General features: G+C 39.4%; 1 protein-coding gene and 1 long non-coding RNA gene across 5 annotated transcripts in view; one reads left to right on the top strand and one right to left on the bottom strand.

Moving 5' to 3' along the window:
• Positions 1-5,462: 5,462 nt before the first annotated feature.
• The window catches only part of ska2 (spindle and kinetochore associated complex subunit 2), a 42,493-nt gene continuing 34,715 nt past the window's right edge, over positions 5,463-13,240 (top strand). The window contains exon 1 of one of the 4 annotated variants that reach the window (XM_068653260.1): positions 5,463-5,738. In XM_068653260.1, coding sequence (XP_068509361.1) covers positions 5,706-5,738 — 33 coding nt within the window. In that variant the 5' untranslated portion in view covers positions 5,463-5,705. The remainder of the gene's footprint in view (positions 5,739-13,240) is intronic. The other 3 variants (XM_068653258.1, XM_068653257.1, XM_068653259.1) reach the window with 3 other exon arrangements.
• LOC125982555 (uncharacterized) lies at positions 6,371-7,015 on the bottom strand. Its single transcript, XR_007486436.2, has 2 exons — positions 6,853-7,015; positions 6,371-6,630 (listed from the first exon to the last, which is right to left on the bottom strand). It is a non-coding gene; the product is annotated as an uncharacterized lncRNA (long non-coding RNA).

The raw sequence follows: 13,240 nt of genomic DNA, 5'->3' as shown, positions 1-13,240 counted from the left end.
ATCGCACTCCTCGCGAGAAAAATCAATATTCTGCCTCACTTGTTTTTGTCTGCTGATCCTTTTCTTTTATTCAGATATTCAGTTAGCACTTTGAACCTGACAGTAATTTTATACCACAAGTGTACTAATTATGCAATGATGAGAGTTACAAATGATAAGCGTTAAAAATGATAAGCGAGAAGAATAAAAAAAAATCTCCCTTGGTTGGAATCGAAACCACACAGGAAAATGGCTCGTGTACAAATTGCCATTAAGAATGAATGTGGGATTCTAAACCACAAATTTGCTAATTACACAAAAACGGTAAATGTTATGAACAAAAAAAAATGGTAGCAAGCATGACATGAATTTTTGTAATGTGTGAAAGTTTGAACGGGGTGAATCGGTTGAAGCGTGTGGGACTAGTTAGGTGCCAAAAAAGTGGATCGGTTGAAGCGTGTGGGACTAGTTAGGTGCCAAAAAAGTGGGCGGAATAAGTTGTTTAATAACTAGCATTCTGGAATTCCTGGAAAAATTGCGTGTGAAGGCGAAGACCTTCACACTATTGTTATTCTACTTTTTTCGAAAATAAATTCCGCCCACTGTAAAATTCGAACCCACGCGGGAAAATGGCTCGTGTTGAAATCGCCATTAAGAATGAATGGGGAATTATAAGTCACAAATTTGCTAATTACACAAAAACGGTAAATGTTATCAACAAAAAAAATGGTAGCAAGCATGACATGAATTTTTGGAATGTGTGAAAGTTTGAACGGGGTTAATCGGTTGAAGCATGTAAGACTAGTTAGGTGCCAAAAAAGAGGGAGGAATAATATATATATGCTATACGTATGCTCTCGACAACCTGGAACAGCATTCTGGAGAGGTGAACGGACAGCAGAGGGCGTGACTCACCTGTCAAATCTGACAGGTGAGCCACACCTTCATCCCGATAAAGACGCGTCACTATCACATCGATGACACTCTGATGAAGGCGGAAGAAACCGCCGAAACATGTCAGGTAATGAACCTAAAATAATTTGTTTGATATAAAAGAAACCAGTGAAGTGATTAAAAAAAGGAAAAACAAGATGAACTTAGTACAATTAATAACTAGAATTTGTCATTTCTGTAGAAATTGCGTGTGAAGGCGAAGAGGCTGAATAAAAATTTGGGGAATGCTACAAGATTATGTTTAAATTTGGAACGTGTTGAATTGGTCAGAAAATGTATGAAAATATAGAAAGAATTTTGTAAGATTGGGCGTGAATTGAAAGTAGAACATTTTACATTTTAGGTAAGTGGGAAGTATAAGCATAAGATGAACAATTAAAAGTTGAAATGGGTTGAGTCAGTGAAAAAAGAAACTAGAAGAAAATAGTAGGGAAAAATGAAATTTTGCAAAATTTTACCGCAGTGTTAAAAGTGAAAATGTGAAATTTTAATCTAGGAAGTGAAAAAAGGTGAATCAGAGGAATTATGTGGAAGAAAATGAGAAATGTTGAATGTGCCATGAAGAATGAATGGTGAAATTTTGGCTTAAAATTTGTAAGTTTCTCGAAAACCATAAATATTTGGAACATTTGGCATGAATATTTGGAATGTGTTAAAAGTAGAATGAAGTGAATCAGATGAATTACGTGGAAGTAGTTAAGCTAATAAATAAATAAATAAATAAATAAATAAATAAATAAATAAATAAGAGGCAGAAGAATGCAGAAGAAGTTGAATAATAATAATAAAGTCAAGGCAAGTTAAGTTAAGTTTTGCCTAACAATGAAAAGATATGTGTCAAAAGATAGTGTCAAAAGAACAAACAAACAAACAAACAAACAAACAAACAAACAAACAAACAAACAAACAAACAAACAAACAAACAAACAAACGCATAGTAAGTGGTGAGTATGAACTTTGCATAGTCAGGGAACATTAACAAATTGATGATGTCACAGCCAAAAGTTCACATAATTCCATACAAAATGACTACATTGAAAGAATGATGAATGGGCGGTGTGCGACAGTGAGCGAAGTGGACGTATGTGCAAGAATGGTTTACAGCACATATGTCAGAGTCAAGGCCCGCGGGCCACATCCGGCCCGCGAGAAGGTTTTTTACGGCCCCTGGGATGATCTTGATTTATTATTAGAACCGGCCCGCAGACCGCAGCAAGCCGGCAGCCCGCAGATCTTTTACACGCACCAATACTACATTTCCCACAATGCAACGGTGACGCACCAAGCAGTAGGCCGCTTCATTTCAATATTTATTAGCACAGCAGTCGTCAGCATAACAGTAAAATTAACTTTCAGATACCCATCAAAAATGGCAAAACGGAAGGTGGACACTGAGAACCGGGAGTTTCAAACAAGGTGGGAGTCGGAGTATATGTTCACGGAGGTAGCTGGAAAACCTGTGTGTCTTCTGTGGGGAGAAAGTGTGGCGGTAATGAAAGAGTATAATCTGAGACGACATTATGAAACGAAACACGCAGACAAAAACAAGAATATGGACATGGAACAAAGGCTACAGAAGGCCGAGGAATTAAAACGAGGCCTCAAATCTCGACAGGCTCTGTTCAAAAAAGCCAAATCAGAAGGCCAGGCTGCTGTCAAGGCCAGTTTTATTTTGGCAGAAGAGATCGCTAAATCAGCCCGGCCATTTACGGAGGGGGATTTCATCAAAAACTGTATGATTAAAGTTTGTGACGAAGTTTGCCCAGAAAAAAGGCAACTCTTTTCAAATGTGAGTCTGAGCAGAAACACCATTGCCGAGCGAGTAGACCAGTTGTCCATCAATCTAAAAGAGCAGCTTGTGAAAAAGGGAAAAGATTTCATCGCATATTCCTTGGCTGTGGATGAGAGCACCGACATTTCTGACATTGCCCAGTTGTCAATTTTTATCCGCGGAGTGGACTCCAGCCTAAGCGTGACAGAGGAGTTTTTGGCTTTACGTCCTATGCATGGCACAACTACGGGGCATGATTTGTATGAAGAGGTGTCAAGATGTGTAAATGAGATGGAGCTGCCTTGGGAAAAACTCGTGGGTTTGACAACCGACGGAGCACCTGCGATGTGTGGACACAGGAGCGGACTGGTGGCGAAGATACGTGAAAAGATGCAAGAGGAAAACGCGACAAGTGAGCTGACAGCTTATCATTGTATCATACACCAGGAGTCGTTGTGCGGTAAAGCCTTGAAAATGGAACATGTAATGAGCATCATCACGCGCGCAGTTAACTTGATCAGAGCCAAAGGTTTAAATCACCGCCAGTTCAAGGCATTTCTGACGGAGTTAGAAACGGAGCATGGTGATTTGCCTTATCACACAGAGGTGCGATGGCTAAGCCAGGGAAAGGTGCTGCAAAGATGTTTCGAGCTTCGTGAGGAGATTTGTCTGTTCTTGGACAGCAAAGGGAAAGACACAACACAACTCCGAGACGAAAGGTTTCTGTGTGAAATGGCTTTTCTGTGTGACATTACGAGTCATCTGAATGCAATGAACTTGCAGCTGCAGGGTCGGGATCGTGTCATCTCTGATATGTACAGTACAGTGAAGGCATTTAAAACCAAACTGACTCTGTGGGAGACGCAGATGCGGCAAGAAAATTTGAGCCACTTTCCCAGCTGCCAGACCATGAAAGAGAAGCTCTCTACCAGTGCGTTCCCGAGAGCGCACAGTTGGCTGATAAAATAGGTATGCTTGCCGCTGACTTCCGACGCCGATTTGCTGATTTTGAAGCACAAAAGAGCAGGTTTGAACTGCTCGGTAATCAATTTGCTGTTGACGTGGAAAGCTCACCACCAAACCTCCAAATGGAGTTGATTGACCTCCAATGCAATGATGCACTGAGGGCAAAATATGCGGCAGTGGGTGCTGCGGAGTTTGCCCATTTCCTCCCCGACACAATGCCCCAGCTGCGCATCCAGGCTGCTCAAACATTGTCTATGTTTGGCAGCACATACCTGTGTGAACAACTGTTTTCTTTGATGAACCTGAACAAAACATCACACAGAAGTCGACTTACTGCTGAACACCTTCACTCAATTCTGAGGATTTCCTCAACTCAGAGCCTGACCCCGGACATTGATAAACTTGTGGAAAAGATGGGACACCACCAAGTATCACCCTCAACCTCAAACAAGTGAACATTACTGTGCAATCACATATTTAGAGTTTTTACTCAGTTCAAGTTCAAAAGTTAAAGTTTAATATTTGTTTTCACTGCATGTTACTTCTCCTTGAAGAAAGTGTTGTTTTTGATTAATAGATTTTTGCACTTTATTTTATTGTATTTCAATCAATTATATTTTAAAAATATTTCAGTTGAGTGGATGATAGAAAATTGCTATTATTATTTTTTTCTTTGAAGTAAATTTAGCCCACTTTTGCTAAAATAGAAAATATAGGCTACTGATGGTGCCTTGAATAATACCGGTTTCTTTCATTTAATGTTCATGTTATGGGGATTTTTATATAAAGGAAATTTGTCTTTTGTGTCTGTTGAAAATGAAAGATTACTGACAGAGCCATAAGAAAATATTGCTTTATTTATCTGATCATATTGGAATATATTTGTTAGGTTTTCAGTAGGTTCAATTAGGTTCACTAGACTATATGCGTCATTTAAAAAATTTTCAATGAACATTCGATCAGTCCGGCCCTCGGCTTGTAGCTAAATTTTTTATTTGGCCCTCCGTCCATTTGACTTTGACACCCCTGGTTTACAGGAAGGACACTGGAGATAAAACCGGTAGAGGTGCCAGATGAAGAGCGGCAGGAGGAAAACAACCAAGAACCCAGCCAAAGATGATCGCCAACGCCGAAGGACCGGATGGAAAACAACAGCCCCCACACACACTGAATCGCCCATAATCAGCACCCAAACCCACGGAACCAGCTCTCACCGAACCAGCACCCACTCCCATGGAATCAAACTCTCCTGCGAACTTGCTCCACCCCAAAGACTCATCACCCATCAAACTCAGCCCACACTGGCATGTGCAACTGAATATAAGCTGACCAAAGAACCTTGAACGTTTCCTTTTCTGAATGGATACTTTCTGCTCTTGAGCATGGTCGCACGAAAGGCCCAGCGCTGTATTGTACTTTCCTGAAAACAGAGCTTTCTTAACAAGACTTGCGATTGAACTCAACCAACCTGTGTTAGTCTAAAATTTGTTTCGGTGTCTTAGCCTCTTCCTAAAACTGAAGAAATAAAACGAGCATGCGGTGAGTAAATTGGATAACAGGTGATTGGCTATGGCTTTTGCCATGAGGCGCGGATAGCGCACTTCCCAAATTGTGGACCAAATCGAACAGTACACAGAACGTTTTTGCAAGTACACAAAACTTTTTCACGTACACAAAACGTAAAAAAAAATAGTACACAAAATGTTTTCACCAAAAATACCTCCACACAGCCGTTCCACGTCCGGTGTGAGCGAGACGTACTTCCCACTGCTGCAGTCGGGCAACGTCGGAAATCGGATAATCCAACTCGAATTTGCCCAGTTCCGACCTCAAAGCTTCCGAGGCGAATGTTAACAACAATCATGGTTGATTGTTCTCGTTTAATGTAACATATTTTGACCTACAACTTTCCTTAATTTGTATAAAGAAATGTTCCGATTGCCCAACTACCAACAAAAGGGCGTTCTCGTGCACCCTCCCTTGTTGGATCTCTGAAAACTCCGACTTCCGACCTTCCTCGAATCCAGCAGAGAGCATGGAGGAGACAGTGAAGAACCTGGAAGCCATGGTACGTAACAATAGAATGTAATCAAGTATACTCAACATTGATGGTTCACTTAGTTTATTACGCAGGTTTCGCTTTATTTCTGAGTGAATCTATTTGTCAACATTGTATGGTATAAACCGTTTCGACACTTGTTCTGTATCTCACCCGCTTCCTCTTCGTGCGTCGCATGACAGAGGATTATTTGTGAAATTCTGTCCTCTCCACACTCATTTATACGCAAAGCCGATAAATATAACTTTGGTGACACCGTTGCTTTAGTGTTTTGAACCTTTCCTTATGTATCTGCAAAGTTGATCATGTCATAAATGTATAATGCCCAACTGCGAGGATGTCGTGAAGCCTGGTAACGCGACCATGACAAGTTGCTTCGGGGGAGACAGTTACGATGGGCTTGTATACACACGAGGCACCAGATCAACTCATACCCTCGCTGGGTAAATTGCTTTCAATTATAAATAATGTAATTAGCCACAATTCATGTAAATTGATCGTAGCATAGCGGTTAAGTGATCGGGCTGTCGAATGGTTCTGTATGACTTTGCGTCTAAGGTTCAAATCCCGCTGTCTCCTGTTAAAATTTTTATTTTACTGTTTCAAATTTAGTGCAGCCACTCGAAAATGTAAACGAGGCCTTTCGTTCCACGTGTTTATTAAGGATTTGAACAGTTTTGCGGTCCGACAATTTCCATGTTGCTTGTGACGAATTTGCAGTCACGAATCACAAGATTACCGAATAGTGATGTGCATTCCAGTTCTATACGTTCCTGGCGTTGTTAAGCCCCATCTGCTTCTCCAGCCTCCTCCCGTAGTTCTCCTTCCCCTGCCTGATCTTCAGCCGGAGTTCCTTCTGGATTCTACGCAGCCCCACCACATCCCTCGAACCAAAGGCTCTCTTCTTCCCATTAAGAGGAATAAAAATAAGGAATAAAACACCAGACAAGTTTTAACATAAATGTTTATTGTAAATAATAATAATAATAAAAGTAAATTTCAAACCAGCAATCTAATGTGAAATTGCAGTAGATATATTAGATAACAATATTCAGGCGTATATATGCATACATGTTATTTAAAAACTACTATAAGTAAGTCATAAATCTACTTTCTGGCTTACATAGTTCACGCCAGGAGACGCAACATGTCCACTGACTGAACCGTTGATGCACGGGAAGGTAGTTCACCCTGATTCGTTTGCGAACGAGAGAGTCAGGACTTGTTCCCTCACTGATACGTCCTCGCGATGAACCGGAAATGCAAATCACTCACTCACTCACTGATTCGTTCACTCACAGGTCCGTTCGTTGGTGAACGGGAAATGCAATTCACAACTCGTTCGTGAACGGGAAGTTACGTCACTGACTCGTAAAGTCCCTCCTCCATTTAACGCTCACTGGCGCGGCTGATTGGTCGTTCACGAAGATTTACGAGTGAGTGACAGACAGCATAGCCGACCCACGTTATGCCGACATTGATGTTTTAATTTTGCATTTGTTGGCTTGTAGTTGGTGTTATTATACCGAATGTGTTTGAATAAAAGGTTGGAAAAAACCTGTTATGCCGACATTTGTTATTTAAGGGGGCACCAACTCATATAACAACGTAAAACATATAAAGCAGTTAACCAAATGTCTGATTTTTATGTTTGAATTGGCGAATATAAAACAAGGAATAAAACATCAGATAAGTTTTAACATAAATGTTTTTTAAAAAAATATATATATATATTAAAAGTGAATTTCAAACCAGCAATCTAATGTGAAATTTCAGTAGATATATTGGATAACAATATTTAGGCGTATGAATGCATACACGTTATTTAAAAAGTACTGTAATTACCCAAAGAGAAGCATAATCCCCCCGTTGCATAACAGCGCATCCCTTCCTGCAATAAAGTTAGTCGTTAGCTTGGAGAAAACGAGCATAAAAGAAGCGGTGTTTCCGATCCGAAGCGATACCGAGGTGCGGTAGAAGGCACCAGCATCGCCGAATGGACAAAAAGACAGAAACAAAAAGGAGTGTTGGATTTTGTCCACAATTTAGGGAGCGCGTTATCTGCGCCTCACGGCAAAAGCCTTTGCCAATCACCTGTTCTCCAATTTACTCACTGCGTGCTCGTTTGATTTCTTCAGATTTAGGAAAATGCAAAGACACTGAAGCAGAAATTAGACTTAGACAGATTGGTTGAGTTCAATCACAATTCTTGTTCAAAAAGCTCTGTTTTCAGGAAAGTACAATACAGCGCTGGGCCCTTCAAGAGCGGAAAGTCTCCATTCAGAAAAGGCAAAGTCCAAGGTTGTTAGATCAGTTTTATATTCAGTAGCACATTGTGGGCTGGGATTGATGGGCGATGAGTCTTCGGGGTGGGGCAAGTTCGAAGGAGAGTCTGCTTCCATGGGAGTGGTGCTGGTTATGGGCGATTCGGTGTCTTGGTGGGGGGCTGTTGTCTTCCATCCCGTCTCTCGGCCTTGGCGATCATCTTTGGCCGAGTTCTCGGGTGGCTCCTTCTGGCACCCACTGGTTTTATCTCCACGTGACCTTCCTGTGAACATTCTTCTCCAATCTTGGACATACACTGTCGTACCGCATTCAACCGTATCTTTTCTTTGTTAGGCAAACTATTTCCCTCTGTGCAGAGCGTTTAGTAGTAATCAAAAACTGGCGTCTAGCATTAGTCAAAACATAAGATACAATCAAGTACTGAACGGTCAAGACGACTCTGGCCGTGTCCATGATTCAGAGAAAAAACATCAGGCATGCATTCCACAGTTCCTTAAGGGTCATTAAGCTATTTAGGTAATATATCAAAAGTCATTTGTTATTTCAAAGTCCTCAGAAATATATATATCAGATCATAAAGTTATAAAAACCTTTCTCATCACCACTTATCAAAAATGTCTAGTTATGTCTTCTTTATTGATTTGGTGTGTAGGTATAATTATATGCTTCAAATGTTTCTTTTATTTATTTAATATGTGAATATACTTGTCTGCTTATGTACTTTATTCAATGAGGTTTGAGCATATCTGTTTTTGTAGCGAGGCAGGACTTTTTGTATTTCGACCTCATTCCTTCACTCCCTCTGTTGACCTCAGTTTTACTGAGGTCACTAAAATCGTTGATGCCACCAGGGTCCCTCTGTTGGCACACCACGTCCCTCTGTGGAGCCGCTACGTCCCTCTGTGGGGCTGCCAATGAGTGAGAAAAATAAATATAGATAAAATTCATACCCAGACATTTGTAAAAGATGGAGAGTGGAAAGGCAATTGGCCTAGATGACATTCCAGTGACAGCATGGAACTATCAAGGAGAGATGGCAGGGGAGATTTTTAAAAAGCGAGAAGTTCCCCGGAAAGGTGTTGACTTCTATTCCTTATTTCAGACCACGACGATGCGCAGAACTGTAGTAGCTACAGAGGTGTTGTTATGTTGATGAAGCAAAGCATGAAGTTATCGGAAAGAATGTTAGAAGCGAGGCTTGGAAATCTACTGGCCAAAATAATGGAGAGTGTGGCAGAGACAAAGATAGGACATGCAGATGGTTGGTGGTACAGAAAGATATGGAAACGATCGCTCTGCAGTCGCGGCCCCTAACAGGAGCAGCCGAAAGAAGTGGAAGATAAGAAAGAAAATGTGCAAGAGAAATACATAAACAAATAACGAAATACATACATACATACATATATAGTACATACATATAGACAGACAGACATCAAACGATTGCCCATTCGGTCACTCAGCCCTTCAGTCAGTCACTCAATGAATCACTCAATCAATCAATAAACCAACCAATCAATCAATCAACCAATCAATCAATCAACCACTCAATCAATCAATCAATCAATCACACAGGTGTTAACTAATTTGTAATTGTATTGCAAGCAATTTGAACTCTAATGGAATATGATGATGTCCATATCTGTTTTATCAAATTCTAATCCTACTTTACTTTTGTATAAGGCATAGGTGTCAAACTCAAGGCCTGGGGGCCAGATACAGCCCGCCACATGATTTTATGCAGCCCGCGAAGACAAATTGTGCTTTTTATTCACGTGTCATTACTCGAATTGCAAATTGTCTTCACTTTTAATAATATTTGATTTTTAAATATTAGACCAGTTTTTATTTGTCTGATTTGAAAGCAAGTTACTTGCCAGTTTGTTTTGTAGCTTTTACTCTATATAATGTGAGGTGCTCACACATTTATTTGGGTAGGACAGTCATACCGGTCCTCCGAAAGAAGCTATGACTACACTGCGGCCCGTGAACAAATGAGTTTGATCCCCCTGGTACAAGGGATAGCCTTCTCATTGATCAATCACATATCTTAAATCATGCTTTTCCTCCTTTGAAGCGACTATGTACTTCAAACCCAAACGGCACCATACTATAGGGAAAAAACTTGTCGAATCTATTTGTTTCCGACATAATACTTCCGCAATCATCTTAAATTTGTTCAGTTTATCAATCCCTTCCATTGTTTATCCTGCAAATGAATCACGTGAATAATGTGTTATTCAAACTTTAACGTTCATAATCCACCTGTTCCCAATTTGTTTGGAGTCTGTATGTTATTGTTGTAATTTTTTACATTTAATACTCTCCCACCTATTTGATCCTATCTTGTGAAGGTCTACAGTTTATTATAAGCTATTTTGAAACTCTTCACACTTGTTACCAGGCTTTGGCTCCATCTCATGATGTTGTCTCCCATTCACTTCATTTCTGCCGAGCTGCTTCTTCTCCTCTGTCCAGCATGTTGAAGACTTAAAAACCATCAAATCTGAAAACACTTAAAATCTCACAATTCCCCCCTTTGTTTTATTTATTATTTTTTTTCTACCTCCCCCTTTTGACACATTCTAAAAAATGTGTCACAATGGTTATAAAGTAAAAATAACAATGTCCATGGTGACATACCCATCGCCAGCTGGACTTCGGTGTACCTCCAGATGCCATCCTAGCCTGGAATCACCAATTCTCAGTCCCTGAAACTCGACTGGCAGCATCTCACATGGCTGTATGAACAAAAGCCACCACCCACCTGTAGCTGTGCATGCAGCTCTCCGTACAACAAACATCCATAATACCAAAAAAATAAAATTTATAATGATAAAAATAATAATCCACACATGGGCGCATGTCAAACGCATGAAATAGAAAATTGGAGCCTGCCGAGCCTGTCATGAAACCGATCACATTTACAGACTCATTATGAAAAGTAAGGGGTTAGTTGTTAATGCATGTTCACAGACATGACACAAAATTCTCCAAGACTGCAGTTGACAACCTGCAAAGTAAACGCAAGTTTAACAAATAAAGCACAATCTGCTCCCTGGGTTGCTGTTAGAGGCTGCAATACAATTAGGTAAAACATCAAAACAAAGCAAGTCATCACAAATTCCGTCACATACATTTCGTCACACTGTCAGGTAAGTCCAGAGTTGTTGTCATACACTGTCTTGGCTCAGAGTCTTGATTGTCAGTGCTGGTATAGTCACGTCTGGTCATAATCTTGAAATGGGCCTTCTCCATTGAAGTCTTTTGTTGTCAATGGTGCCCCAGAGTCATCCTAAACCCATATTTAGTCCAAAATGAGCCCTGATCAATCTTGCTTTTTCAAATCTGTGGTATCTCTATATTTTTCAGGTGAGAGGAATGTTATCCTCTGCTGTGATCACATCACCCCAACCTTGAATCATGTTAACCATTCACAATACACAAACCCCATCCCAAGTACAGACTTGACATTCATACAGCATTACAGACAAACTGTCATCCCACAACACACATAAAACATACAACATTAAATTGTAAAAAGAACCCTCCCTACGCAAAATTTTCTCCTCAATTAAAATGTCCCTTTTTTATTTTAAATCCAAAATTAATATCTAATTGTCTGGTCTCCTGTCCTCACATCGTTTGCCAATATGCATAATACTGGAACATGATTTAACTCCCCATTTGGTTTGCTCACATCTCACACTTATGACACTTTATGTTGAGCTGTAACTTCAATATTTCCACCTTCCCATATTTCTTCCACTAAACAGTTCCATTTTGCTTTCAGTTTAAATTCATCCCTCCAAATAACTACCTCTGGCAAAGAACCAAACATTTTTAGAGCACTCCCTTTTACTGTTACCTTGTTCCTTCATTCATCTTCTCACAAGCATTACTGACCCTCCTAAGAAATAATGATACTGAAAATAATGTTTAAAAATATACACAGCTTCCTCCTGCCACTTACACTATAACCTTGGATTATCGTTCTCATTTTTTGTTGATGCCAATTCTTAGAATTAAAAAGAAATACTTACTCTTGATAATTGAGTCACGCTATATCACAAATTTTGAAAACCTTCTTCCATGTTCCCCCTTTGTACCTATCAAAACCAATTAGAAATATTTTTGCTGTCACGATCATCATTGTGGCCCTCACACTTATTGTTCTTGTATTTTAAATCGGCAATTTTTGTACATTTGGAGCCCTTTGAGACTTGCTTGTGGGCTATATAAATAAATTTGAATTGCCTTGACTTTATTATTATTCAACTTCTTCTGCATTCGTCTTCCTTTTATTTTATTTTTATCTTAACTACTTCCACATAATTCATCTGATGTATTCCATTACACTTTTAACCTCCTAGATTCAAATTCAAATTTCACATCCTCACTTCCAACATTGCGGTAAAATTTTGCAAAATTTCTTTTTTTTCCCTTAGTTTTCCTTTTTTCTTTTTTTTTTTTCCACTGACTCAACCCATTTCAATTTTTCAACGGTTCATCCTATTCCAAAACTTCTCACTTGTGGAAAATTTCAAATTTTCAACTTTAAAATTCACGCCCAATTTTACAAAATTCTTTCTATATTTTTATCAATTTTCTAGCCAATTCAACACGTTCCAAATTTAAACATAATCTTGTAGCTTTCCCCGAATTTTTATTCAGCCTCTTCGCTTTCACACGCAATTCCTACAGAAATGAATAATTCTAGTTATTATTGTTAATCATCTGTGGCCCTCGTAAGGACAAGCCGCACCAGTAATGGATGGATGGATGGATTGTTAATCCTAACCCCAAGTGCCTTTCATAAATTGCCATTTAAATCAATTGTCGCAAGGGTCATGTCATTGTATTGGTTATTTAAAGCCCTACTGTATTACTATTTTGCTGACTATCCAGAATTCCAACTTTCTTATGGCCCCTCACCCCTTCAAGCTGAAATATGCATCCTATAAATCAGTCGCAGTGGATGTGTAATTAAATTCTGTTGTTTTGATAAAGGTCAATTAAGTTTAGCAATTCAGCCTTCTGTTGCCCCAATCCAAATTTTCACTGGTCCAATTATAAAATTTCATTATTTCAGTTAGATTAATTATGTCTTCGAAATGCTAAGTTACATATAAAAATTTATGATTCAAATGATTTAATTTCTATTGATCAATGTCCACTTTACAAAGTTTCTGATCACGCTGTCGTATAATTTGTCAGTGCATCTTCAC

Source organism: Syngnathus scovelli, chromosome 15, assembly GCF_024217435.2.
Source record: "Syngnathus scovelli strain Florida chromosome 15, RoL_Ssco_1.2, whole genome shotgun sequence".
In the NCBI taxonomy this organism is placed as follows: domain Eukaryota; kingdom Metazoa; phylum Chordata; class Actinopteri; order Syngnathiformes; family Syngnathidae; genus Syngnathus; species Syngnathus scovelli.
Note: the sequence above shows the minus strand (reverse complement) of the source record. Positions and strands in the feature narration are given on the sequence as shown.